General features: G+C 47.2%; 1 protein-coding gene across 1 annotated transcript in view; it reads right to left on the reverse strand.

The window, feature by feature from the left end:
* DIS3L (DIS3 like exosome 3'-5' exoribonuclease) overlaps positions 1-26,256 on the reverse strand; it is a 408,581-nt gene that overhangs the window by 283,927 nt on the left and 98,398 nt on the right. Inside the window, exon 6 of the mRNA XM_086957989.1 lies at positions 13,513-13,591. Within this exon, the coding sequence (XP_086814115.1) occupies positions 13,513-13,591 (79 nt within the window). The remainder of the gene's footprint in view (positions 1-13,512; positions 13,592-26,256) is intronic.

A 26,256-nucleotide genomic window follows, 5' to 3' on the forward strand; every position in this document is an offset into this window, starting at 1 on the left:
TTTTCAGAGTTCCAGACAAAAGGCATATACAATACATCAACCTAGTATTTCCAAAACAAGTGATTAAGGCCTCTAACATGGAGTTTGGGCCACAGACTCACGTCCCGGTGTTGTGGTGTGGCCCTGTAACTGTTCTTTGCTGGCTCCTATCTTGCTGTTCTTTTCGATGACTGCTGTGCAACTAGAAGAGTAGAGATAATCAATGTATCCAAGCAGCCTCAGTCTGAAAATCTTCTCGCTCACGAGTCTTGTCTTTTTCGCACTAAACCGTAATTGATTTTTATGTTTTCTTTCTGTTAACTTATTTTGTAATACCCCATTTCTTCTTTCATCAACACTTACAGGCCGGCCTTTCACCCAGCGCTACTATTATACGTGGAGCAACAACTCACACTTACCTTACCAATCCTCCTCATCATCATCATTCTGCCAGAGGCACCCAAGAATGATACAATCAATCAGTCACAACAGTGTCCATGGAAGGGAGGAAAAAATGAATGACGAGATCCAACTACACATTTGGCCCTGCATAATACATTAACTTTAGTATAATTTTCATATTTTTCTTTGATTCCTTTTTCCTCTTCATTTATTTCACGCTTGTGTTTGGTAATTGATTGTTCACTTAAAGTATCTCAATTTTGTTGGCTAGCTTTCAGCCCGCTTCAACAGGTATTACGGTTTCTCAGAGGGCATACAGCCTAGGCAAAAGTCATATCATATCATAAGTACTTCCTATGAATTGTGTAGTAGTAGTTAAGTAATTACCACTTATTATTAACCACTCAGTTAATAATAAACCTTCATCGTGCATCCATTTCGTTGTTCTTAATTGACTTTACATTTATTGGGGAATTGTGGATCACCAATCATCGTCTTCATTGTTTTGCTTTTGTTGTCTCCATGCATACTGTTTTTCTTTGTCAAACCTTTCCCCAAACCCCCGTTCCCATCCATTCATCAAACCCTAACCCTCTTCCCCCGGGCTGTGTGGTTTTATATTGAGGTGTGATGTTACTACATTAAATAAACACCAACAATTGATCACACGCTTGCTGAGGCAGATCTGGTGAAACCAACTCTAATGGAATCAAATGTCAACGAGGCAGGACGAGGATCTTCTTCTGCTTGCCGTCCCAAGCTCACTTTATGTAATAGTGTACAAGGCAATTCGTTTCCCAAAGTGACCCAACGAATAAATGTAAATCCTTGCTGGCATTGTTTGAATTTAATTTTAGAGCATTTACGTTTACGATTTGTATTGTGTTTTATTGACTCCAACGCAACTACAGTTATCTTCTTCTACTTTTTCAGTCCCCGACACCATTGATTTCTTTGAGTTTGTTTAGCAGTTGCAATATTGTTTGTATTTTTTGTCCGTATTCTGTACTACTTCTCTCACATTCTTTCTCAGGAAAATGACTGTCTCTTTGTTTTTGTTTTCCAATGCTAGTGCCAGTGTCTAAGAGTCTAGTCTACTACTATCACACAACCACGGCATATTATTCGGTGTCTTGGGAAACCATGGAGCCCTTGCGGTGCCAAACGTAATCATCATAAATCCCAGGTAAGAAGAGAAGTTTGCTGGGAGGTATAATGGAGGAGAGGCTGGTAGTACTAATAGGACAAATATAACTGAGTGAGGGGCGCAGCATCTATCTGTTTGCATGTTACACATGTGGTCAGTTAATAAAGTATTTCAATCAAACACTGGCCGCTGCCCTGCATCTAGAGTAAACCTTGTGACGTACAACAGTAACCCCACCACAAAACCACATCATATCATATCTGTGTAAGTTGAAAATAAATAACATTTATTCAAGTATAAAATTATCCTCCTATACCACCCCTATCCCCACCCTAACCCCAACCAATGTCCAAGTCCAAAGAATGTCCCACAAAAATAACCCCAACACCCAATTCCCACCCACCAACAAAAGTATTAAAAAAGGGGCAAATCAACAGGGCCCAGGTTCATTACAGTTGGCGGGCTTTAAGGTGTTTGTCCACAATGATCTTTACGCGCTCCTCCAATTGGTCCTCCAGCTTGGCCATCCGGAGGAGATGTTTTTTCCGAATTGCACGGCACCTACATTTGCATCCATTGTGTGTGGGGGTGGCAGATGTTAAATGCAGACGGTGAGCGGCTGCCTGGCCGCGGCGCCGTACTCCTGCAGGTGGAGCCTTGCTGGGGCCAGACGCATTGGAAGAGGCAGCAGCTGCTGCCGCCGCCTCTTCCTCCTCCTCCTCAGCCTCAGCAACCAGCTTGTGGTACTCCTCCACAATGGCCTGCAGTTCCTTTGCCGGGCCCTGGCTGCCAACTCCTTCCGCGATGGTTTTGAGGAAGGAGTATGAGCATCTATAAAAAAAGAAACAGAATTGTAACTGAAACTCTTCATAATTAATTCAACAGTACATTGTGGCATAGTAGCACTACCAAGCGCAGTACATACAATTGGTGTCAACTTTTAGTATCTATCTAATCTGTCCTCCTGCTTCCCCTGCCTGTAGCATTTGTTGAAGTTTTTTCTGGCATTATACTTGCCCTAGTATTGGGTGGCCTTGAGTACACCTAAGAATAACAAAAGTCTTTTTTGTATCTCCTTTTATTTTTTCAAAGTAAGACTCTGCTTCCAGTGACAGTCTTCACCTATGATGAATATACAAATACATTTAGGGGGCATCCACCCATTAAAAGTAAATGTCTATCATTCTTTATTATCGGCTTAGCTGGTTTCACTTTCACCAGCAACCACCCATGAGTCCACTCCTTCCTTGCCTTGGGTTTCATTGACACAAACTCCGCTCATGTGATTCTTGCTATCCACTGTATCCATGCACCCATATTCTTTTGCCCAACCAGGCCTGCATTTTCTTTGACCTTACAGTTCTACCCATCCTTTAACAACCCATGCATCCGATTCATATCAGCCATGTGAAAGAACCTTCCAAAGTATCCTTCTATGGTAGTTAGTCTTATTATTACATCTCCTTCCACCCTAGTTCACTTCTTTCCCTTTTTGTTCAACACATCCCTCAAGGTCATCTGATCTGACTTTTAGTCTTCTCCAAAAGTTTCACAGCGGAGTTGGAGTCTGATGGAAGAGGCCTTGTTTACTCAACTCAAACTGGTAATGCTACAAAGGGTGTCTTCTTCAACCATTGTATATTGTCCAGTACAACTTAAAATTCATACTTTCTTAGTAAGTCTCATAGCACAGTGAGGGAAATGTTCCCCTTCCACCTAGTAATGCAAATAAGTAATGAATATAACTTACCACCGCCCAGCCCTGATGTTTCCTCCCCCACTGGTGCTCCTGCAGGTGCCGCAGCCACTGTCCCCTCCTGGATGGCATTAGCATCGCCGCTGGCCCCGTCTGCACTGGTGGTTGGTAGTGATTGTGCACCTATAAAAGCAAGTACACCTTTTTAGATGCCTGCACACCTCCCCCTATTTTACTAGTTGTACTTTTATCACCAGGAAGGAAGATTGAAAAAACAGTTACGTACAACATGAATCGTTGTGACAGTGTAACTAGTCCTAATTGCGTCCAATGTACATCAGTCACATTAGACAGAGTTTAGTTTTAATGTATTAGATGGTCCCTAGGGTCATCTAATCTACTCCTACTCTAGTCTTTGGAAAATTAGCCTGAGCCATATAACCATTTTTAGATCCGTGTCTACTGCTTTGCCCATGTTACCTCGCAGCTTGTTGCACAGTAAGAAAGACACCATTGAGGCCACATGAGTGTTGCATACAATTGACAAACCAGTATTGTTAGTCCCTTTTGCTTATCCATAATGTTGCACTTGTTGTCATGTGATGACTGCTAAAAACTGGCATAGTTGTATTCACTGTCTAACGTGCAACATTTTTTCTCATAGGCAGATGGGAAGAGAAGATTGCCTTCTACGAAACAAGGGATTTGCAGAGCTTTCGAAAGATGCATGTGTAACCACTAACAGTATACGTTCAACGGTGAGAGGTCTCCCACAATTCACACATTTCTCTATTGTGCACTAGATGTACAAAATGTACAGTATTTAATCTTCTTCATTTTGCATGGTGGAGCAGGATGTTTTTCATGGAAATACTTACAAGTTACAACAATACAAAGCTTGTTATTAAAAAAATAAAGTTTTTGAACTTGCACGTAGACTCTGTGGTATATTTTCAGTGTCTGGTGTGCTGTAGACTGAAACGAGTGAGTGAGCGAAAGGGTCTTCTTCTGTTCTGGCGTGGGTTGTGTATTAAAATCATTGGGTATATATCTAACTACCTTCGTGTGGGGGTCGGGAGTGGGACAAATGACTATGACCGAGACACTTAGGTAGGTAGACTAGACGGTCATTGGATTATGGGTTCTTCTGACTGAGTTCTGTGACCAGGGTGTAAGGTCCAACCTCCCTATCACCAACATCAACAACATCCTATTTTCTAGTGCATACTTCTGTATGTGTATGTGCAGAGAGAGAATAATAACCACAACAGTAGTAGAAGTATACCAACTGAACAAAAATTAGTGGGCAAACATCTGGTTGTGCATTTTTGTTGGTGGGAATTGACAAAGACTGGAGATTACAGAGGACAACACAAAAGACAGGAGTGGACCCAGTGGCTACAGCTATTCTATCACAGCTTTATTCAAAAGAATACCTTAACTAAAGAGTGGCCAACAGGGCAAGCTTAGCTACACACAGTCTAATAGTAGTAGCACAGAGAGTCTTGGGGCAGAGGCAGCTTGAAGGAACTGAAAATCAGGGATGGCATTGGATAGTTACGCAAAATTTGGAAAACAAATTTAAGACCAAAGAAGGTTTTGCTAACATTGAATTACGAAGGAGGATTAATAAGTTGGAAAAAATAAGGTGCGTTAAAAAGTTAGGGAAATATAATTGTTAATAATATAAGCACTGTAGGACTTACTGGGGCCAGCAGCAGGATCCGCGGTAGAGGAGCGCTCCTCCTGTGGTTGTCCCGCCAACTCGGACCCCGTCTTCTTGCCCTTGGGTGGTGCTGATCATGTAAGAAATAATAAAGAAAGAGAAACATTAAGTGCTGTGAAACAAAGACCTCATTCAAAAATCCTCTCAAACATTTTAGGGAACAACAATTCCAATAAAATTGACTTCGAAGTATAAATGACTACTGGCTTGCAAGATCCACAGACCGTCTACTTATAGAACACTAATCAAATGTGCCATAAACATTCTGATTGCAGAATACTAACGAAGCCAGTACCACCTGACCTACACCACCTATTCAAGAATCCAGACGGGCCAATTGTTCAGTAAGTCGGCATTTCAATGTTATTTTTGCCCGCAAACATGCATAGATGATGAGATGGAGGACACATGCATACATTTGTACATACACATAATTGTTGGTTGCTTGCGTCAGAACTGCTACTGACTCACCTGACCATGCTATTGCTGTGCTAAGCCTACCACTCAGTAAACAAACTCAAACCGGTTCTATGGAGGGGTGGGGTAAATAAGAACTAACTAAGCATTCAGTGACAGGAGGCATCATGCAGACAGTTAAAAAATATGAAGTAATACTATCCATCCACCACTATTTCACTAAAGGACAATGGGACTAGACTCTAGCAATAGCATCAACTAACTTCAGTTCTCTAAAAACTCTAACATCAATAATCAGCAGCCCAAGCTAGCGCTAAGTTACAAACCAGTAAGAGAAGTGGCGAGCAGCACCTGTGTCATACAATAACAGAAGAATTTGAGACGGAATTGATCTGCAATGTAACTAAGCGCACCAGTAACCGTGTTACTTATTCATCCAAGAATTATACACAATACTTATACTACTATAATATATATTAAATTATTAATATTACTAGCTACTCACCAAGCCCCACGACTTCGACACCTATCAGGTCTAACAGGTCCTGCTCCCTGTCCAGAATGTCTGCCCACCGGTGGACCAGCTGCTGGTGGGTGCGCCGGATTTCTGAGCGACGGTAGACTGCCCGGCGCACCTTCGCCCACCGGCGGTGACGCTCCTCTGGCAGGTAACCGGACCCTGGCCTGCCGCCTGCTGCCAAGGTCAAGGGGAGGTGGCGCTGGATGAAAAAAACCAGGGCGGCCACCTCCGCCTCCCCGAAAAGATTCCGGGCCTGCACCCCTGCAGGTCGCATTCTGCCGCAAGGCAGCCGGCTCTTGGGCGCAGGCGCCTTGCCCTTCGAGCCGGTTCTGCTGCTCCCCTTTGCCATGGTTCTGGGGTGGAGGTGGAGGTGAAAAAGGAAAGTTAGAACAAAAGGAAAAAAAGTTAGGGGGAAGAAGTAGGAGCTTAAATAAAGAAGTAAAATAAAACAGTAGAAAAGCTAAAAAAAGGTGGAAAAGTAGAAATAAAATGCAAAATATAAACTTAGGGACAGAGAGAGATAGATGAGAAGTAAAAAAAGTAAGAAAACTGTGCAAATAGGTAAGGATTGAAGAGATATAAGGTGGATAGAAAACTAGGCCCAGAACCATAGCATAGAGTGTGAAAAACAAGATGGCTGCGCCCATCGCGACCACGTGGGTAAGTTTGCACGAGATTTCACTCGAACACGCACTTTGTCAGTGTGAACAAGTAGTTGGGATCCCGAACAAGAAGTGCACCGCGCGAACGCGTTATTCGCGACCCGGAAGAGGAAGTAGGGGACGCGGGCGGGACAATTGAAAACACAAGATGGCCGCGCCCATAGCCCACCACATGGGTAAGGTCGCATGCTACATTCCCCCGAACACGCAGACAGCGCCCCGAACACGCACTACGCGCTCCCGAGCAAGAAAAACGGCTCACGAACGGGACCAGCAAGCTACTACGCAAGCTCGCGGGGTGCGAGAACAGCTTCGCTTCGCGTAGCCGCACTCCGCGAACTACGCCCACCCTTAATAACTACCTGTGTGGTGTCCTTTCATTTGGTATTCAAGGGGTTATATGTGGTAAAACAGCTGGCTTCACATGCCAAAAGAGTTTAGCCTAAGACTGCTTTGTCCATGCTACCATTAGGATAGCTGCTCTATAAGGTTGACTTACAACCAATCACCATAATGGTTGTTTGGACTGATACAAGGTGATCACTAGAACTAGTGAGCATCATATATCAGGCCAACTTCTCACATTGGTGTGCATCGGTTGGGATTTGAGCTTGCCGTTGTTTTTACCAAATATAATCTTGAGATATAATTTGAAAGATCACATAAGGTACCAAAGGTACATATAACAAAGCTTAGAAATACTCTGAGTTCTACTGAACCAGGTGTTGTAGTAGAAAGGGAGTAGCACACCCTGACTACAACTCTTAGCAAGGGATCAGTAGGAAAACCCATAGTGTAGGTAAGTGCACCACTTACACCTCACTAGAAAGCATGTCTACCACAGGAGAGAACACAGTGGCTCCCCTTGTGGCAGTTGACCCTCCACAGGTCATTTCAAGATATGCAGCCCTTAGTTTCCAGGAGATGAGACAAGTGTGTACCTCCAGGAAACTAAAACAGGGTTCAAACCCTACCATTCCTTTTCTGATAGGTCTCTTAGAGACATATGATGCAAGAAGGGCTTCTAACCCAGGCCCATCTGATCTTACAGAAGGAAACATACCCCCAGTAGAGGAGGACTCTAATCTCCCTGAAACTGAAGAAGTAGAGGAAGATGGAGACTCATCTGATGGAGAGGTAAATCATGGTCAGGTTAGAGTCAGCAGACTTACCAGGGCCAACTTAAGCATGCATGAGAATGGAACTGGGGGGGAGGGGGGGGGGCAAGACCCATCCTCAAGCAGGCCTAACCTTGGGAATAGACTAGTTAGGTCTCACTCCAGAGTCTCTAACAGATCTATTCACACCCATGTCTCTCAGGCATCTTCTCTCAGAGAAGAGAGAATGAAGCTAAGATGAGGGAAGTGCATCTGAGGATTGAGGGGGAAGAACTTGCCCTTGGCAAAGAGAAACTAGCCTTTGCCAGAGAGCAGAAATTGAGTGGATTAGATTCCACTGGTGGCAGCAACATTATCCCTAGAGATAAAGACAGGAGTTTTGATAACAGAAACCTGAGTAAGATAGTGCCTCCCTTTAAGGTAGGGGATGACATCCACAAATAGATGACTGCTTTGGAGAGAGCCTGCAAAGTACAGCAGGTACCCCAGAGTCAGTGGGCAGCTATCTTGTGGCTCTCCTTTGAAGGTAAAGGAAGAGATAAGCTCCTCACTGTTAGAGATGAGGATGCTAATGATTACCAAGTCCTGAAAAATGCACTGATTGATGGGTTTGGCGTAACAACTGAACAGTACAGGTTAATGTTCAGAGACACCCAGAAAACTCAGGCTCAGGATTGGACTGACTTTGTTGATTGTGCCACTAAGGCTCTAGACGGCTGGCTACTAGGAAGTAAAGTTACTGACTTCACAGGATTGTATAATCTTATTATGAGAGAGCAAGTCTTAAATAATTGTCAGAACCAGTTATTACACCAGCACCTGGTAGACTCTGATCTGACCTCTCCACAAGAATTGGGTAAGAGGGCAGACAAATGGGTCAGGACCAAAATTAGGCCTAAGAACCAGGGTGGCGACCAAAAGAAAGAATCAACCAAGCCTCAAGAGAAGGGTGGGAATAAATCTTCAGATCAAACCACACCAGGGCCCCAATAATTGGAGGAAGTTAAGCCCAACATTAGTGGAGTCTCACTTCAGTACTCCATCCCAACACCAGCCTTTTACTTTGCCAAAACACACCACAGGTAGAGATTCCCTATGGTGGAGACCCTCAGATACCCTTCGGGTGAGGGATTGCTTAGTGGACCATGAGGCAGGGGGTAACCATGCCAGTGCATATACCACCTCATATGGCCACTCAGGCAATATAGGCTTACCTGGTCAAGGATAGCCTTATCTCCTTTCGTTTGGGGGGAGGGGGGGTGGGATTATGTAGGAAAGTGGATATCGGACTATGGTTGCCCCCAACTTTTTGCCTGGTGTTTAGCTGGTTTTTCGACTTAGTTGGGCTGGGGCGCTGCTATTCAGGACCCCAGGCCCACTGCTCTCTTTGTAAAATGGATTCCATGTACTATAGGTACATATCTAATTGGATACTGAGTCACCTTATCCGCCCCTGTACAGTGTACCTTAGGTACCCAGGGCATAGGTGCACCCAGGGCCTACCAGGGGCTGCAGCATGTATTATGCCACCCCTGGCTGGCCATCGAAATCTGACACAACTGGCTGATCAATCAGCTGGGCAAGGTGGTGTAAACACCCTTTGCTTTAAATATAGTATCTCTATATCTAACCCTAAAATGGACACATATACTCCTATAAGTCACTCCTATGGCAGGCCTTACCAATCCTGGAGGCAGAGTGCTTGGAATTATGTGAGATAGTGCTCTGGCATGAGCTGTGCCTGTCTGCATCTTTCAGAACCAAGTCCTTTAGCTGTTTCCATGATAACGCTATACCATATACTCTTAAGTGCATTATAATCCTTGCGGTTATTGCTAACTTTGGCATAGCATTATCAAAACATGTCGAGTAAGGTGTCATACGAATTGGAATACTACCCCCTCGCCAATTCTGGCGACGGGGGTAGCATTCCACCCTTCTAGAGGGGCACGACATGTACCTAACTGTGAACCCCGGTTAAAGTTAACCCGAGCCTCAGCATCACAAAATGGATGCTGCCACCACAGACACAAGTCTGACCTCCTACTGCTGGAAGTCCTTCCAGCGAGGGAGGCTTGGACAAAGGGTTTCCTGCCTTGGGAGGTGCTAGCACCACCCCAGACAGGATTTTGTGTATTGAGTAGGACAGGGCTGAAAGGAATGAGACATGCCTGGGGCACACAAGGTGTCCCTGTGCATACACCGGTCTAAACCAGTTCCTGGGGCTCTCCAGCCCCAGCTCTGGCGCAAGACCGGACAAAGGATCGGGGGTGTAAACACCCCCTTCCTGGTCCCACCCATAGGAGGGACCTAGTTGTAGTACAGCCCCCTTTAGCAGGATAAAGGTAGGAGCTGGTCCCATTCCGAGTTAGATTAATCCTGAACTGAAACTCTACAAGAAGAAACTCTGGACTTCGACTTTCTGCCAAGAAGACTGAAGAAATCTCCCGTGTGGGCAAGGAGTGTCCACCCTGCACAAGCAGGCACCATCAGCGTCCAGCGGCTTTCCTTTGTCGTCTGCCCTCGTGGATCCAGACTTCGGAGCCCGACGAGACCCGGACTCCCAGACCTCTCCGACCTCTACCTACATCTGCAGCACAGCTGAGATCCGTGGGTGCGACGAGACACGTGGGACCGACCATCTTGGAAGAAGCAGCCCTTCGCTCCAGCACGACTCCTGAGGTAACCTCGACCAAGTGCTTTGGGGACTGAGGAGCCCCGACCCCGAGCAGATCCTGCACCGAAGACCAGCCCTCCAGCATCCACGAGATCTGTGTGGGGCCCTTCTGCCTGTTTGCTGCTCGAAGCGTTGTCTGGTCACTTGCCGGCTGGCTAGTGACCTCCTAGACGACGAACCTTGAAATCCAATCTGCTGGTCTGGTTGCTCCAGACTGGCCCCTGCTTCCCTGCAAAGGAGAAGCAGCCCGGACCCTCCTGGTCCACTCCAGACGCCGTTTCCACTCACCGCGTGGGTTTCCTTTGCCAAGGCCTGTTGACTCTGAATCCGGATCCGACACCGCTGACAGCGAGAGCCTGTGTGGGACAGCTCGTGCCTCCATCCTGGTCGTCGAAGACACCTCCTGGACCACGTGGCTGCAGAGACAAGCCTCCACTCTTCACCTGATCGCGACGACGACATCTGGTTCCACTCCTGATTCCACTCCAGTCACTGGCTAGTGACTTTAAACATTGTCCCCTCTACTTTCAGGTTCTCCTCTTCACTGATCCACCCTTGGATCACACCGGACATCTTCCTCCTGGTCGCCTGCAGCTTTCTTTTCTTCCAGGCTCCATAGACTTCAACGCCGGAACCCGACACGACTTCGCACCTATGCACCCGCAGCCTGTGGGTGAGGTAACAAGAGCATTTCGGTGCTCAAGGGTAGATTGACTCTCCTAGTGTCCAGTTCCACAGTCGTTTTAGTCCTAACTAGTCAGGATTGTCCGTACTCACCTTTTACTTGAACTGTACTGTCCATAGACGTTGTTACGCTTCTCGCGTGTGAGTTCACACTCTGCACACGTGTTCCTAAAGTTAGGGTAGTGTAGTCCCAGCGATCCTACAGCCTCTGGACAGTTCCATTCCTTCTATCGACTTTCACATTCCACTTACTTAGTATATGGTTTGTTGTGCCCCTAGGGCAACATTGTAATTGTGCAACAAAAACGTATTTTTCTTAAGAGTCTTGTCATGTGCTTAGCCCTCTGATCTCATAAAGAGTTCAGAGGTGTTTGTTAGTTAATAAATATCTTGTTTATTTTCATAACTACCTGTGTGGTGTCCTTTCATTTGGTATTCAAGGGGTTATATGTGGTAAAACAGCTGGCTTCACATGCCAAAAGAGTTTAGCCTAAGACTGCTTTGTCCATGCTACCATTAGGATAGCTGGTCTATAAGGTTGACTTACAACCAATCACCATAAGGGTTGTTTGGACTGATACAAGGTGATCACATGAACTAGTGAGCATCATATATCAGGCCAACTTCTCACACCATATAGACGCAGGATAGGGAAACCCCATCCACAGGCGGGGCTGGGCACCACCAGAGGCATATAAAATACCCTTTTCACTGAAAAGATGTCAAAAGTAAGATGCTGAGGTAGAAAGACAGCTTGCTTGTCCTGTAAATTGCCAGCCAATGGCGTTCAGTAAATCCTCTCTCTCTAGGTTCACAAACCTTATTCTGAAAAATAAAATTGGGGAAGCATGTAATGTGGGTGCAAGATGAACACTTCCTTAAAAGAGAAGAGAACAGGACACATACGGGAGGGGTAGTAAATACCTGTCATTCATTCCTGACAAAAATATATATACATATTTTTATTTGACACAGGATTCAGGAATCACTTCATGATTTACAAATGAAGCATACAGGTTCCTGGACAGATGTACACGTTATTAAAAACACACAGAGGTCCTATAGAAGGTCAAAGAAAATTTGAGAAACCTACACTGATAGCTGGAAGCAATAAAGATCACATTTTAGGCATTGGCTCTAGCCCTTATAGCAACATGGAGCCACCTTCCTTATTATCTAAAATCCAATTTACCCACTTTCATAAATAAGGTTTATGAAGTGGCTGTGAGCTTACGCTGGTTGACCCAAGGTGTGTTGCTCTTAGGCTGGAGAATCCACCAACTCTGGAACACCCTTAAGAAATTGATTACAGCCATGAGGGTTTCAGTATACTAAAGTAAAGTGAGTGTCTGTCATCTTTCTTTATTATGCGTTGATTCCTATAGGTTATAGAACTTTATAAATGTGTTGACCATGAGTGTGCGAGGTGACTGGGGACAGGGCGGGCCAAATACCCTGAGACAGAGCTCACTGCACATGGCTGAAGGATGTACCTTGATGGCTCTGTGGGAGGTTGGCTAGCTACAAAGCATGGCCATTGGCCATTTCCTGCACCAAAGGCCTTACGGGCAAATCAATAGGTGGCACCAAAGGTCACACCCTTACCCAAAGCCAAACGTGCAGGTGTGTGAAGCAAAATGAACTCAAGTATATTACAATCAAGCAATATAACTTAATCGAAAACATATTTTTCATGGCAATATAAATGGCTACTAAAGTCAGTTAATAATCAATAGACAAAAAATAAAATCCCTTAAAAAACAAAAATTCATTTAAATGCATTCAATGGTTGCGATTACAGACCTAAAAGGCATTGAAATTCAGTAGTTACAATGATCTAAAAGAAACCATGGTTCACCTATGTACTGCTAGTGACCACAAAGATTACAACACGAATGATATCTTCCATAGCATCAATACTCCAGCAACACCTTCTTTCTTACCGGAGGATGAAAGGCAGTTCACTCACATGTAATGCATGCAGTCACCAATGTTAAAGATTGGTTAATGCTACGGTGAAACTGACAACGTCCAAATGGCATCAAAAATGAGTCAAAGGTTCAGTAATAAACCGTCAATAACTTTAATTATCTAATATACGAGTTGGTATGTTCAAAAAAGCAAGTGGTGAGTGAAGATTGGATGCAGGAGGACAACACTTTTATAAAGGTTACTAAATTACTTTTTATAGCGACATCTTAGTCCATAACTTCGCCAACATTTTTGTAAAGTAATTGCATTTCCCAGCAACCAAAAAGGTTATGTACCACCTCAGGTAACAGTTCTAAAAATCGGCAAATAAATACAATGCACCAGCAGGTACTGGAAAACAGATTGGAAATTCCCGTCTCAACCAATGTGAAGAAGTACTGACCTCCAGACTGCAGTTTCTTTGGATGTTGTTTTTCATCGCACACATTTTGGAAAATGAGTTAAAAGTTGCACTTCTGAAGCCGCACAAACACTGACCCTTCTGCAAGTTACCTGATTCTTTGCTGCTTGCTCCCTCAAGACGCACGAAAGCTTCCATCTGCGCTCGGTGCTTGTTGACATTTAGGACGCCCTGAAAACAAACACAAGTAGGCAGAATAATTACTTACAAGAATAGAGTACCAGAATAGAAGGCATTGAGAGGACTGCTGGTGTACCACTGACGTCTTGACTAAGTTCTGCATTCATTTTATTAAATTTAAGAGGAGGTTAGGACTGTGGTCTAGGATGGGTGTCGAGTGACAAAGCAGGGTAATGTGTTGTTTTTCTGACCCAATTCATATCTATTTTCCTCTTTTGCGGGTGGGAAAAGCAACAAGATCGCTGCAATGCAGAGAAACTGTACGATAAATAGTATATTGGATGTTTGAAGGAGGGAGAGAGAGCGAGAGAGGGAGAGGGAGGGGGGGAGAGAGAGAGAGAGACCACAGTCCTTGTTTGAAATGCAGATGTTGCCAGAGTGGCTAGTGTTCGTAGATAGGCTGCGTTTTGTAAGAAATGGATGTGTGTGGGGTGTTTGTCTAATGCGTCACGGAGCACTTGGTAGCTTTGCATAGTTGCCCAGTGCAATAGGCAGCAAATTGACAGATTCCCATGTGATTAACTGTGCTCTGCTGAGTACATGAGGAGTATTTTGTCTAATGTTTTCATCAGCCTGTTCTTAGGAAGAAATGTAATAGGACGTTTTGCTTTTGTGCAGAATTCTTTGTTGAGTAGCACTGCTTTGAAGGACGAGGCAGCCAATATTGTATAGCAGTGAGATGTCCTCTACTGGGGGAAAGGGAGGGAGTAGAGAGAGACAGACAAATATATATGTAGCAACTACAGAAGGGAGCACCTCGACATGTGACAGTAAAAGGTGGTAACATCACGGGATGTTAGCTAGATCACTTCTCCCTGGCGCCTCCAGAGGCTTAGGTCAGCTCTGTTGGGTGGATAAGGGAGTCAGTGTGACACCGCTGACACTTTATAATGCCACAGTGCAAAAAAGAGGAAAAACAGCACAGCGCAAGACAGCTAAAATGCTGTAATCTGCTCCTATCAATAGTGATGCAGTCCAGGGGAACAGCCCACCTAAGGGATCCTCACTACCGAGAAGGTTTCCAAACAAACAACGACGTGCTGGAGGTGGGGAAATCCCCCGTTTCCTTGACGTTTCAATCCATTTGGGAAAGTACCATACTTAAGAAATCTCCACTTCATCTCCATGGGCCAACACCACAACCGAGAAAACTCTATTACTTGTTCCCGAGCTCCTCGGAACAGTCACAACCACCACCCTGTAAAACCAGCTCTCATCCTTCATTGCACACCAGCCTTGCTGATGAAATTACCAAAGCATGTACGGGAGGGTCTGCCCATACTAGTTAAATTGCCACAAACTATGTAGGTACAGGAGTGGATACTTCAGTACAGTTCCCGGATTCCAATTTTGCTGACCTCTTCTGCTTTGAGTCACTATCGGTGTGGCTGAACACTTCACATCAGTTTCACCTTAGGATTCAAGAGGGAACTTTAAAGTTATGACTGCAGACTTTTCAAGCAAATAGATTTGTATTCTTTGCTATGTTTATTTTTTGCCTTACCTGACCCCAAGAGAGAGGAGTTCACATTCAGAATCAATTCCATTCTAGATATTACTACATTTGGGGGGTGTTAAGGCTGGGATAGCTCCTTACTATGTGAATTCCTGGACTGCATCCAAGTCCACTGTTATTTTGCACCCCATGCCACTTCAGTTTGGACTCATCCACAGCCAATTCAGTCTTGGCCCTGCTCCAATACGAACAGTCCAGTCCAAACTGTCAAGCCGGTGCACCTGAGACCAACGGCTGGGAGGGCGTGGTCTGGCAGTTCAGGCCGGATTGTTCCTACTGGAGCAGGGCCAAGACTGATTGTCAAATGGTTGGGGAATGACAGTCTAAGATGAGGCCCAAGTAATTACCAGTGGCTCAGATTAATCCAAGCATTTCACCCATCCCTTTTTTGTATACTTCAGAACATCCTATAATATCTGAGGGCCTGAAAAAGGGTAGGAGTGCCACCCTACCATGTGCTATTCTCTACTCTGCTCTTTATCACCCCATTCCTTAGCTATCATGAGGTACATCAGCACCCCGAGACAGACATGCCAATGCTTACTAACAACTTAAAAACAAGCCTTTGTCCTATCCTAAGAGGACCCATAGTGGACAAAGTCATCCACCATGTCTGGGACTTCTGTCGGTGAACCTTTAGTTGGGCAGTGAAAGGAAGATGTGCATAATGATAGTGTATCCCCAGCGCCCAGGTACTTGCAAATGCATATAGAATGCATTTTTCATTCCTATAACATCAAGTCAAGCATTACAGTTGAGTTCAAGAGAACACGCTGAGCCTCCCTAGATATCTGTAGGATCAGGCCTGGATTCAGGAAAGGAGTCGGACTTCAAAGCAGAGTACGTCTTCTCATTTTAAGTTCAAGGTGCTGGAGGGCTTAGGCATCAGACAGATGTCCTAGAGAGTGACAGCAATACTGTTTCTCAGCATACTTTTGGTCGGCAAGGGCATGGATAGTACCATGGGATTCCCTGCATTTCCAAACCTTGTAAAATTTAGAGGAATGGGAGCACTTCCATGTTCATGGCAAGGCATACTCTGGAATAGGATGATTTACAATCTTAGCTTCAGAACTAAAATATTTAAACAGATGGACAAACCCACGTAAGGGGCATGTGGTTGTGGATTGTGAAGCTTCAAAATCTAACAGGCTGCTGTTCCCACATTCCAGTTGCACTTCCTGTCAGACTTGAAGAGTATCTGGCACTCCATTTAGAAACGTGCATGGTACGGTCTCAAAGATGCCTTTGGTAGTTAAGTATCATACACTCTCCAGGGAACGGGCTGAGAGACAGGGTTCCCTTCCATAGTCGCACATGGGCATAAGCTTTTCTATACTTTTCAGAGAGGACACAGCTCTGATGCTCAGCCTCGAGAACTGCAATACGAACAATTTGTTGGGCGGATTATTCTTTAATTATACATTCTGCCACCGGATTCAAAGTATAGCTGCAGAGCTGTTAGGTGGAAATATATTTCACCTACCTAAAAGAAGTGGCCAAGGGTGCAGCATAATCCTTAACACACCACAGACATGGGAACAAGAGAACGATATCTTCTTGGTCGACGACATGGGTCCTATTTAGTTATATTTGTCATCTGGACTTCCGAATCTAGGCACCCACCAGCAGATTTGATCACAAAAAGTTTCTCTTGTCCCTTACATTTCACTAATCTACCTAGAGCAGCGTTTCCCAAACTGTTGTCCGTGGCCCATTGTTGGTTGCGAAAGTCCTTTGTCTATATGTAAGTAATATTTAAAATGATTAGCCCCGTTTGTGCACCAGTGCAAAGGTGTTGAACAACTTCTCAAAGCCTAGTTTTAAAACAAACCCTTGCACGTATTCCACAAGCAAGACTCCGGGTGAACTTTTCAGTATTCCGTGGCGCTGCTTTTTTAGTTCACAAAGCCATTTCAACAGTGACTGTGCCCACTACATGAAATTATACATACCACTACCACTTATGTATGACGGTCACATTTAAATTGAGACTTATGGAACATGGAATTTAAAGGAAAATAACTTTTTACATATAGATTTTTTTTTACAAATGTTTACAAATGGTCAATCTCTCTCTGTTCAGAAATAATTTACATTAAGTTGGTTTATAATATCAATTTTTAATAACTATATTCTTTGTAAAATACAGGTGTACGGGGGGCGTGGCCAAGATGGCGGAGTAGGAAGACGCTTTTGCCCGAGGCTCCCGAACCCGTCCAGGCCCCAGGCCTTAAAAACAGCTTGTTCTCCCCCCGCTGGTGCTAAACAGCGACGGGAGAGGTGACAGAGTCTGCCGAGCTGAACCCGGAGCTGGAATTGGCCCCGGAAACACCTTGGACCGGGAGTGGTGCAGAACGGGCTCCGGAGTCGGGAGCGGCGAGGGTCTGTAGCCGAGATACGGCCTAGAGTGCAGTGGGACCCAGAGACAGAGGGATCCTCCGGCTGCGACGCACTGTGATGTGGAGAAGTGGTCCGGAGACCCGCGGACACAGCTGAAGGTAGCCCGAGAAACGCCGGATGACCCTGCGGGAGGCCTTCCCCCTGGCAGTCTGCCATAACCCAAATCGAGGCCGCGGCTGCGACCTACACCAGAGGGGTCTCAGCGGGAGTGCGAGGAGGCGCCACCGGCGTGGAAGGCGAGACCGAGGGGCCGCTGCAGCCGAGCCCGGAGTCGGAACTGCCCCAGGAGACGCTCCGGACACGTTTATCCAGGTGCGAGTGCAGTGTGCGGTGAGCTCCGAAGTCGGGAGCAGAGAGGGACAGGAACCGGGAAACGGCCGGGAGCGACGAGGGAGCCCGAAGTAGTGCCGACCTCAGCCAGGGGTGCTCCGAAAGGTGAGGAGGTGGCCCTCGAGACACGGAGGCGAACCGGGACCCCCCGGAAGACACTTTGCGGCTTGGCAGGAAGTGCCACTCAAGGAGGCCGGTAGCAGGCAAAATCGAGGCCGCGGCTGCGGCCTACAGCAGGAGAGACCGGCGGGGAAGCTGGGATTTGGCGGCAGAGCGGAGCCGGGTCGCACGGCTCGAAGGTAGGAGCCCGGACTCTCTTAAGAGCCGCTGCAGTGCCAGAGGGAGGAAAGGGCAACCGAGCAACGAGAGGCAATACCCGGGGACTTAGAGGTCCGCTAAAGAGGGCGCCACCCGGTAGAGCACATAGCACCAAGGGGCCGCTACCACCTACTCCCCGCGACAGATAGGGCCAGAGAGCTCATCAGCAGCCCCCCGCCCCCCCGAGAGCGAAGATCGGGGGTAGAAAAGGGGACCTGTGGAAGACACGGCCTAAGTGAGCTACCGGAGACAGGAGGGGATAACACGTGGAGATTTGGCGCAGGGTAACACACAGACCTCCCCGCGGCGCAGCCCCGGTGGACCCACGTACTGAGAAGACCCAGGGGAACAAGGGGCCGAAAGGACCCCCCTCGGACATAGCGAGGGAGGACGGGATACACAGCGATTCCTCCAAACTTGGGACTCACGGCGAGGAAGGTTGGACACTCCGGAGGCACCGAAATAGCCAGAACAACTAGCAACCCCGGCGAAGACTGAGGTACGAACACGGCTGCGGCCTAGTTGAGTGGAGGATAAAGCGGAGCGACACGGCTGGAGCACACTGGTTCCCACTGGGACGAGGGGTGTAGAGCGGGCGCTTTCAGGGGAGCATTTGCCCTGGGAACTGAATTAGTAGGTGGCACAGGAGAGGTGAAGTGGCCCCGCAGCCAGGATGGGGGGACAAAAAAGCAATAAGAGGGGGGAACGCACACTTCCTGAGATGCTCAGCAGAAATCAAACGAGAGGAGAAACGAATAAGCCTTCGCCGAGCTCTGCGGGAGGCTCACTATCAGGTGGCGGGGAGCCTCCGGTCACCAGGTCCTTTTTGGAATCCCTTTTTGGCACTCTGGGGAACGATTTTCAGGCACTGAAGCAGGAGGCGGCAGGAGAAGTGCGCGAAGTGCGTAGAGAGGTGGACGGCCTGGGGGAGAGAGTGGCCACTGTGGAAAACACTACGCAGCGGCAAGACAAGGAACTTGTGCAACTACAGCAAGAAGTGCTGCGCCTTAGAGACCAACAATTGGACCTTCAAGCACACAATGAAGACCTGGAAAATAGGTCTTGGCGAAACAACATACGGGTTCGGGGAATTCCATCAACGGAGGAGGGCACAGATGTGGCGGGCTATCTACAGGACCTCTTCAGAGACATACTGGGAGAAGCTACGGACTTTCCCATACGTATAGACAGAGCGCACAGAGCGGGACCCCCGAGGCGCGCATCGGCCTGCCACCGGACATTCTGGCCTTTCTCCCAGACTTCCTGTTGAAAGAACGGATTATGGCTCAGGCACGGAAGAAGCACTCGCTGGCTTTTCGTGGTCATCCTGTGGCGCTATATCAGGACCTGTCCGCCATCACTCTCCAGAAACGCAAAGCATTTAAAATAGCGACAGATTTTTTGAGCCAGCACGAGACAGCCTACTCATGGGGCCACCCTTTCCGCCTCATCTTCAAATGCAAAGGCACGATGCACCAATTGCGATCACTGCAGGAGACATGTGAAGTACTAAGGATCACCGTGGAGGAGGAAGATTCCGCCACACCAAGACGGAGGCGAGCCACCGGCGACGGCTGGCATAGGGTGTCGAGGCGCAGGCCGTCGGCTGCATCCCGGAGGCCGGGCTCGCCCACCATCAGAGCCGACATGGCAAGTGCCATTCAGGAAGCATCCAGAGACTCAGCTGCTAATGGTGACATCGCACTGACAGCGTAAGATTGCTCCGGGGGGAGAACGGCATAGCATTGCTGTTGTTGCAGGTTTGGGGACAGGGGGGGGGGTAAGCTGAGGGGAGAAGTACGTGGCCGGACGTCCACTCAGGTACTATACCACAGACTTGTCCACTTGGGGCATGACTGGGACAATACGTTCAGGGGTTTTGGAGGGTTGGGAGAGGGGAGGGGGAATGGGGGAGTTTGGAGGGGTGGTTGGTGGAGGGGGTTGTTGAGGAGTTGCAGGGAGGTGGGGTTGGGAGTTGGTTGCGGGAAGGGGAGAGGGGGGTCCATCCAGTGCTCTTGGTGCATTTGCGCTGCCCCAAAGGGGGCATCCATGTCCATTAGGTCCACGAACTGTCACTCACTGATACTGACCCATTGCTTCCACCACATTGGTTTAATCACTCATGGCGACCCTTAAAGTAGTGACCCTTAACGTCAAAGGGCTCAACAACCCAGTTAAGAGGAGAGCGGTCCTGTCTCTATTGGAGGATGCGCAAGCTGATATCTGTCTCCTACAGGAGACTCACTTACTAACGCGTGATTGCCATAGGATGCGATCGCGCAAGTTCCCCACACAGTTCTTTTCCTCGAACACTTCCAAAACAGCAGGAGTGGCAATCCTGGTATCTAGGTCTTTCAGGGGAGAGATTCTACACAAATTCGCAGAGCAAAAAGGGAGACTTTTGGCATATAGGTTCAAATTAGGGACCCTGGCGTTTACCATCGGGACGATATACAGCCCGAACGAACATCAGGAACGCTTCCTTAACTCTGCACTGGTGGATATAACAGCGTCCCCAGACAGACACATCATTCTAGGGGGAGACCTGAACATGGTGTTCGATTCATCTATGGATAGATCAACTCAACGTTATCCACAGACTGGGGAACTGTCGCAGGCAAGGAAGACCCAATTGGCAGACCTGGATCTCCACGATCTTTGGCGCCGACTTCACCCCACAGATAGGGACTACTCTTACTATTCACATGCACACAAGACATACGCAAGACTAGACCATATTATAGTCACCGGACCGGCCCGCGGCCTAGCCACGGCGTCTGAGATTGGAGTCCTTTCTCTATCGGGCCATGCTCCGGTCTCGGGGGTCTTCACTCTGCCACCGGTTCAGGCTTCTCGCGGGGTATGGCGTCTCAGAGACACTCTCTTGCACAAAAAAACAGTGGTGAAACACATTATAGAGTCGATCAGGGAATACCAGTCTCACAACGACAACGCAGACACCTCGCTGGCGATTCAGTGGGCAGCACTCAAGGCAGTCCTGAGGGGAGAATTCATTGCAATCTCCTCGGCAGAAAATAGGGAATGGCGACAAAAGCGAGACGAACTCACGCAAAAGGTCCGGGAACTTGACCAGGTGCATCACCGCACAGGGGCCCCCAGGATCTGGAGGCAGTTGAAGGCAGCGAGGAAACTCCTGTCGGCATTGGACATGGACAGGGCGGATTATGCGGCGCTGCGTCTGAAGCACCCGTATTATACGGGAGGCGATAGGTGTGGTCGACTCTTAGCGAACAAACTCAGGGTGGCACACCAATGTCATCGGGTAAAAGAGATTGTGGTTGGTGACGGAGTGACGGTTACAGACGATGCCCAGATAGCTGAGGCCTTCCGCCGATTCTATGCCGAGTTACACACAGGGGACCATCCGGCGACGCGAGAAACGGAGGATTATTTGAATACGGTCACCCTTTCATCTCTGGCACCGACGCAAGCAGAGTATTTAGAAAGAGAGATCCGGGTCGAGGAGGTGATTGCAGCCATCTCCAGACTCAAGCATGGGAAGGCCCCAGGCCCGGACGGCTACACCACACTCTTTTATAAAACGTTCAGTACCACGCTGGCGCCCATTCTCGCTAGGCTTTTTAACTCATTTTCCACCCCGGGAGCTATTCTGCCTGATCTCCTACAAGCCACGGTGTCGGTCATACCCAAACCGGGAAAAGACCGGACCCAATGTAATTCGTATGGACCGATCTCCCTCCTAAATGTTGACCTCAAACTGTACACAGGGACTCTTGCAGCTAGACTGGCGCTCCACCTGCCGGGACTGGTGGAACCGGACCAGGCCGGCTTTGTGCCTGGGAGACAGACGGTGGATAACACCAAGAGAGTGGTACACATCTTGGAGAAGGCCTCCCGAATCCCTGGGGAGAGAATGCTGTTGTCAGTCGATGCTGAGAAGGCATTCGACCGGGTGCACTGGCCTTATTTAGAGCGGGTTTTGGAGAAAATGGGTATAGGAGAGAAATTTCGCTCTTTAGTGTTCAACTGCTATAGGTTCCCATCAGCGGTGGTGTGGGTGAACGGTTGTAGCTCCCAGAGGTTCACTATCGAGAGAGGCACCAGACAGGGCTGCCCGTTGTCCCCGCTACTCTTTGCTCTATATATGGAACCGTTCGCCCAGAGAATACGCCAGAACCCAGGCGCGACCGGCGTAAAGATGGGAGGATATATCACACGGTCAGCCTTTATGCGGACGATGTGATACTAACCCTTGAAGACCCGAGACGTGCACTTCCCGCGTGCATTAGAGAATTGGAGGCTTTCTCAACGGTTGCGGGATTTAGAATGAACATGGGAAAGTCAGTTGCACTGGACATCTCCTTGACAGCTGCCACGAGATCGGAGTTGCAGGGGCTCTTCCCCATGCATTGGTCGTCGCACCAAGTGCAGTACCTGGGTATCCTGCTGGCGCCCACGCTGCCGGCAATGGTGACCGCTAATTATGCGGCTCTGGGTAAGAAGATCAAAGAGGAACTGGGGAGACGGGGCAAGAGCATGATATCCTGGCTTGGCAGAGTGGCAGCGGTCAAGATGACGATCCTACCCCAGGTTCTGTACCTGTTCCGGGCACTTCCGCTCCAACCGCCCAAGGGGTGGATCCAACAGACACAGGCGGACCTAGCCCGCTTCATCTGGCAAGGCCGCAAACCGAGGCTAAAGAGAGTTCTCTCCACGCTGGCTCCTGAGTCGGGGGGACTAGGTATTCCGGACTTACGCAAATATTTCCAAGCAGCGCAGCTATGGTACCTGGTGGAGTGGAGCAAGTGGGAGTCGGACAAGCACTGGCTATTCCAGGACCAGTCGGTTGCGGGCCGTCCACTACAGGAGGTGCCCTTCCTGAGTAGGGGACACCGCCCTCCTAACCTTTACGCGTCCTTTGTCACACGGGTCCCGTTGACGGTATGGGATGCCACCAACAAAGAATAATTTTTCTGCCACAATCTGATTTTATGACTCACAGTATTATATGGTTTATTATTAAAATGTCTTTTTGTGATATATAGATTTAGTTAATGTATGATTTGTCTTCAATCCTTGAGTGAGGATTTTTTAATTAACTTTTTATAAAAATAAAACAATTCATTCTGATTTTCTATTTTCATTTTTTATTCGTTGTTATCTGTTTTAGATAATATATATTAATGCTGTCCGACTTATAGTTTAGTTGTCTATACACCTTTATAAATTGAAGATTGCCTAGGAGTGTTTATACATTGATGCCACCAACAAGGTCCATGACCTCACCACGTTCCCCTCACCGTTCACACCAATAGTGGACAACCCGGACTTTACACCAGGGACGGAGCCGGGAGCCTTCACACACTGGCGAATAGCCGGATGTAGGGCGCTCTTCCAATTGTATGATGCGGAAGGGATCCTCCCCTTTCGGAGTCTCAAAGAGGATTATCAGTTGTCCGAGACGGACAGGATGCGCTATTGGCAGGTGCGGCACTGGGCGCAGCAGCCACAGGTGAGAGAGTCGGCTGACAGGAAGTTGCTGCCATACGAAAAATGGTTGGTAACACGCACTTCAGACGAGAAACTAATCACAGATCTCTACAGGCTGTTGCAGCCTCCCCCCTTCCACTTTCATAACCCCGGCAGAGAACGATGGAACCGAGAACTGGGCAGGACACTAAGCCATAAAGAGTGGGATCAGATTTTGTATCGAGCAAGGCATTCTGCATATCATATAGGACTCACCGAAACATTTACCAAGATATCCACAAATTGGTATTACACCCCAGAACGGCTGCACGAGATGAATCGACATGTTGAGAACACCTGCTGGCGGGCGTGTGGGCAGATAGGCACACTTACACATGTTTTATGGGACTGCCCGCTGCTACACTCTTATTGGAAAGAGGTGATTGATGAGATCGATGCACACTTCAAAATAGAGCTGCCCCGCCTCCCGGCAATACATCCTGTTGGGTCTTCCAAACGGTTTAATGTACCCACTGAAATCCCGTAGAGGTAGGCAAATTGCTATAGCACTGGGCTCAGCAGTTCAAAACATCCTAATACACTGGCGCACGACCGTCACCCCCTCCACTACGGGTTGGCTGCACAGACTGTGGAATGTCTTGGGCATGGAAAAATTATCACTCATGGTGGCTGGGGAGGTGGAACAATTTGAGGAGCTGTGGCAACCATTCCATGCACTGCTAACCACGGAATTCAAAGAGCTCACCTGCCCAAGGTACCTAAGATTACTGAGACTAACACCACCGATGGATCACACTGCTTAACGGTCAACTGACCGGGCATTTCCGGTGAGGATGGGCGGTGGTAGGGAAACGAAACAGGAGGCAAGCAAGGCTTTGGATGTGGTAGGGAGCGGTTGGGAGGGGAAAGGGAGGGTGAGGGAGTTGGGGGGGTAGTTGTACAAAAATAGAAGGGGTACAGAGGGATGACTCCATTTTTGTGTTTTGATCTTTGACTGAGCATACAGGAGCGGAGCCGAAGGGGCCCCTGTTAAAAGAACTTGGGATATTACGCACTCCTTTAGGACTGGCCCCACGGCACATAGCACTGTAACCATTGCTCGAATGTTTTCTCTTTCTTTGTACTCTTTCAATAAAATGCTTTAAACCTAAAATACAGGTGTACTACACTGAATGACTTTACGTATATCATTTGAGAGTTAGATTCACAGTCTTGAAAAAGATGGTTTAAACAGAACAATGCCATCGAAATGCGTCAACGCCTCTATGTATAATACGTTTTGTGGGTTGGCATATTAGATATCGCAAAACTTCTTACATATCGAGTTCCAGCCCTAACGCTATTTGTACACAGATATGGTTTTGTGATGACAAACTGTATTGTCTTTTAATACTCTCTTTTCTCTCTTTTTCTATCTGTTTTATCATTTTACTGATATTGAGTCTTGCTGCAACTTTTTAGTTGCAAATTACTAGTAGTTTTGTGTATAGATAAGAAACATGTAATTAGAGTTTTTGTGGTGCCTCTTATTACGATAAATTGTTTTAAATTATTTTAATAAATTGATATTTACAAATTCTATTGCCATTTTTGTGTGTTGGAACACTATTTTTGAGATGATAATCATACTCCTGCTTCTGTGTTTGTTTTGCATTGAGTGGTATGTTGGATAAATGTAAGTAGTAAACAATACATGTTTTGCCAAAGGATGAACTGTTTTCTTTGATTTGACAAATCTGTGTTTTACCAGGGACTTGCAGGGGTCCTAAAGTCCTTGCCAATTGGGTTACAATTGAACATTTGTCTTGCTTTTAAGCACTGGTACTGGGGCCTGTTTAGCAGGGACCTTGTGCACTACCAATCAACAACATCAGTACTAGAGAGCAAAAAGTGGGGGTGACCATGTAAAAAAGGGGTATTTACCTGTATCCATCCAACAAATTCTGTAGCAGGACTGCCGGAATGGACTTGGAATGCAGCAGCTCTGCGATTGTTTAATTGCACATCGACCAGACCGCTTTTGGTCCTTGAGCTTCCATAAACCTAATGAATGTTCAGCTGTTTACAAAATGTCAGTATCTGTATTTTAGGCTCTGTGTTCATCCTCTGTAAAACCAGCATTTAATCCTACTCAAACTGGGGACTTTCAGAACATCAATACAGATTCACAATAATGTCACCAGAGGGTTACCACCTTATCAAAGTTAAGAAAATGTTGGGTGTGATAAACACAATTTCATACCTCCTTCCCTCCAGGTAATGCATGCAGGTGGAAATGTCAGTAGTTCATTAAGAGGGCATCAGTCTGGCACAATAGTGTGGGCCTTTGAGACAAGGTCGGTGTACCCTACTGTACTTTTGCAAGACCGCCAGTCACAAGATCATCCTAGTCACTTATTAAGGAGTATGCCTGGCATTCACCAACCTCAACATTGCTTCTTCACAAGTTGTACTTAGAGGCATACAAGTGTTGTAGTTGTAATCTTTAGGCTATTGGCGCATCAGGGAACGCCTCCTCAGGGTAGTGGTGACCTCAAGACAGTCGGTACGGAAAATATTACTTACCAGTAGACATCTGTTCTTGGCATGTAGAGCTGTAGAATCACATGCTGTGCAT

Source organism: Lissotriton vulgaris, chromosome 2_1, assembly GCF_964263255.1.
Source record: "Lissotriton vulgaris chromosome 2_1, aLisVul1.2, whole genome shotgun sequence".
Classification (NCBI taxonomy): Eukaryota; Metazoa; Chordata; class Amphibia; order Caudata; family Salamandridae; genus Lissotriton; species Lissotriton vulgaris.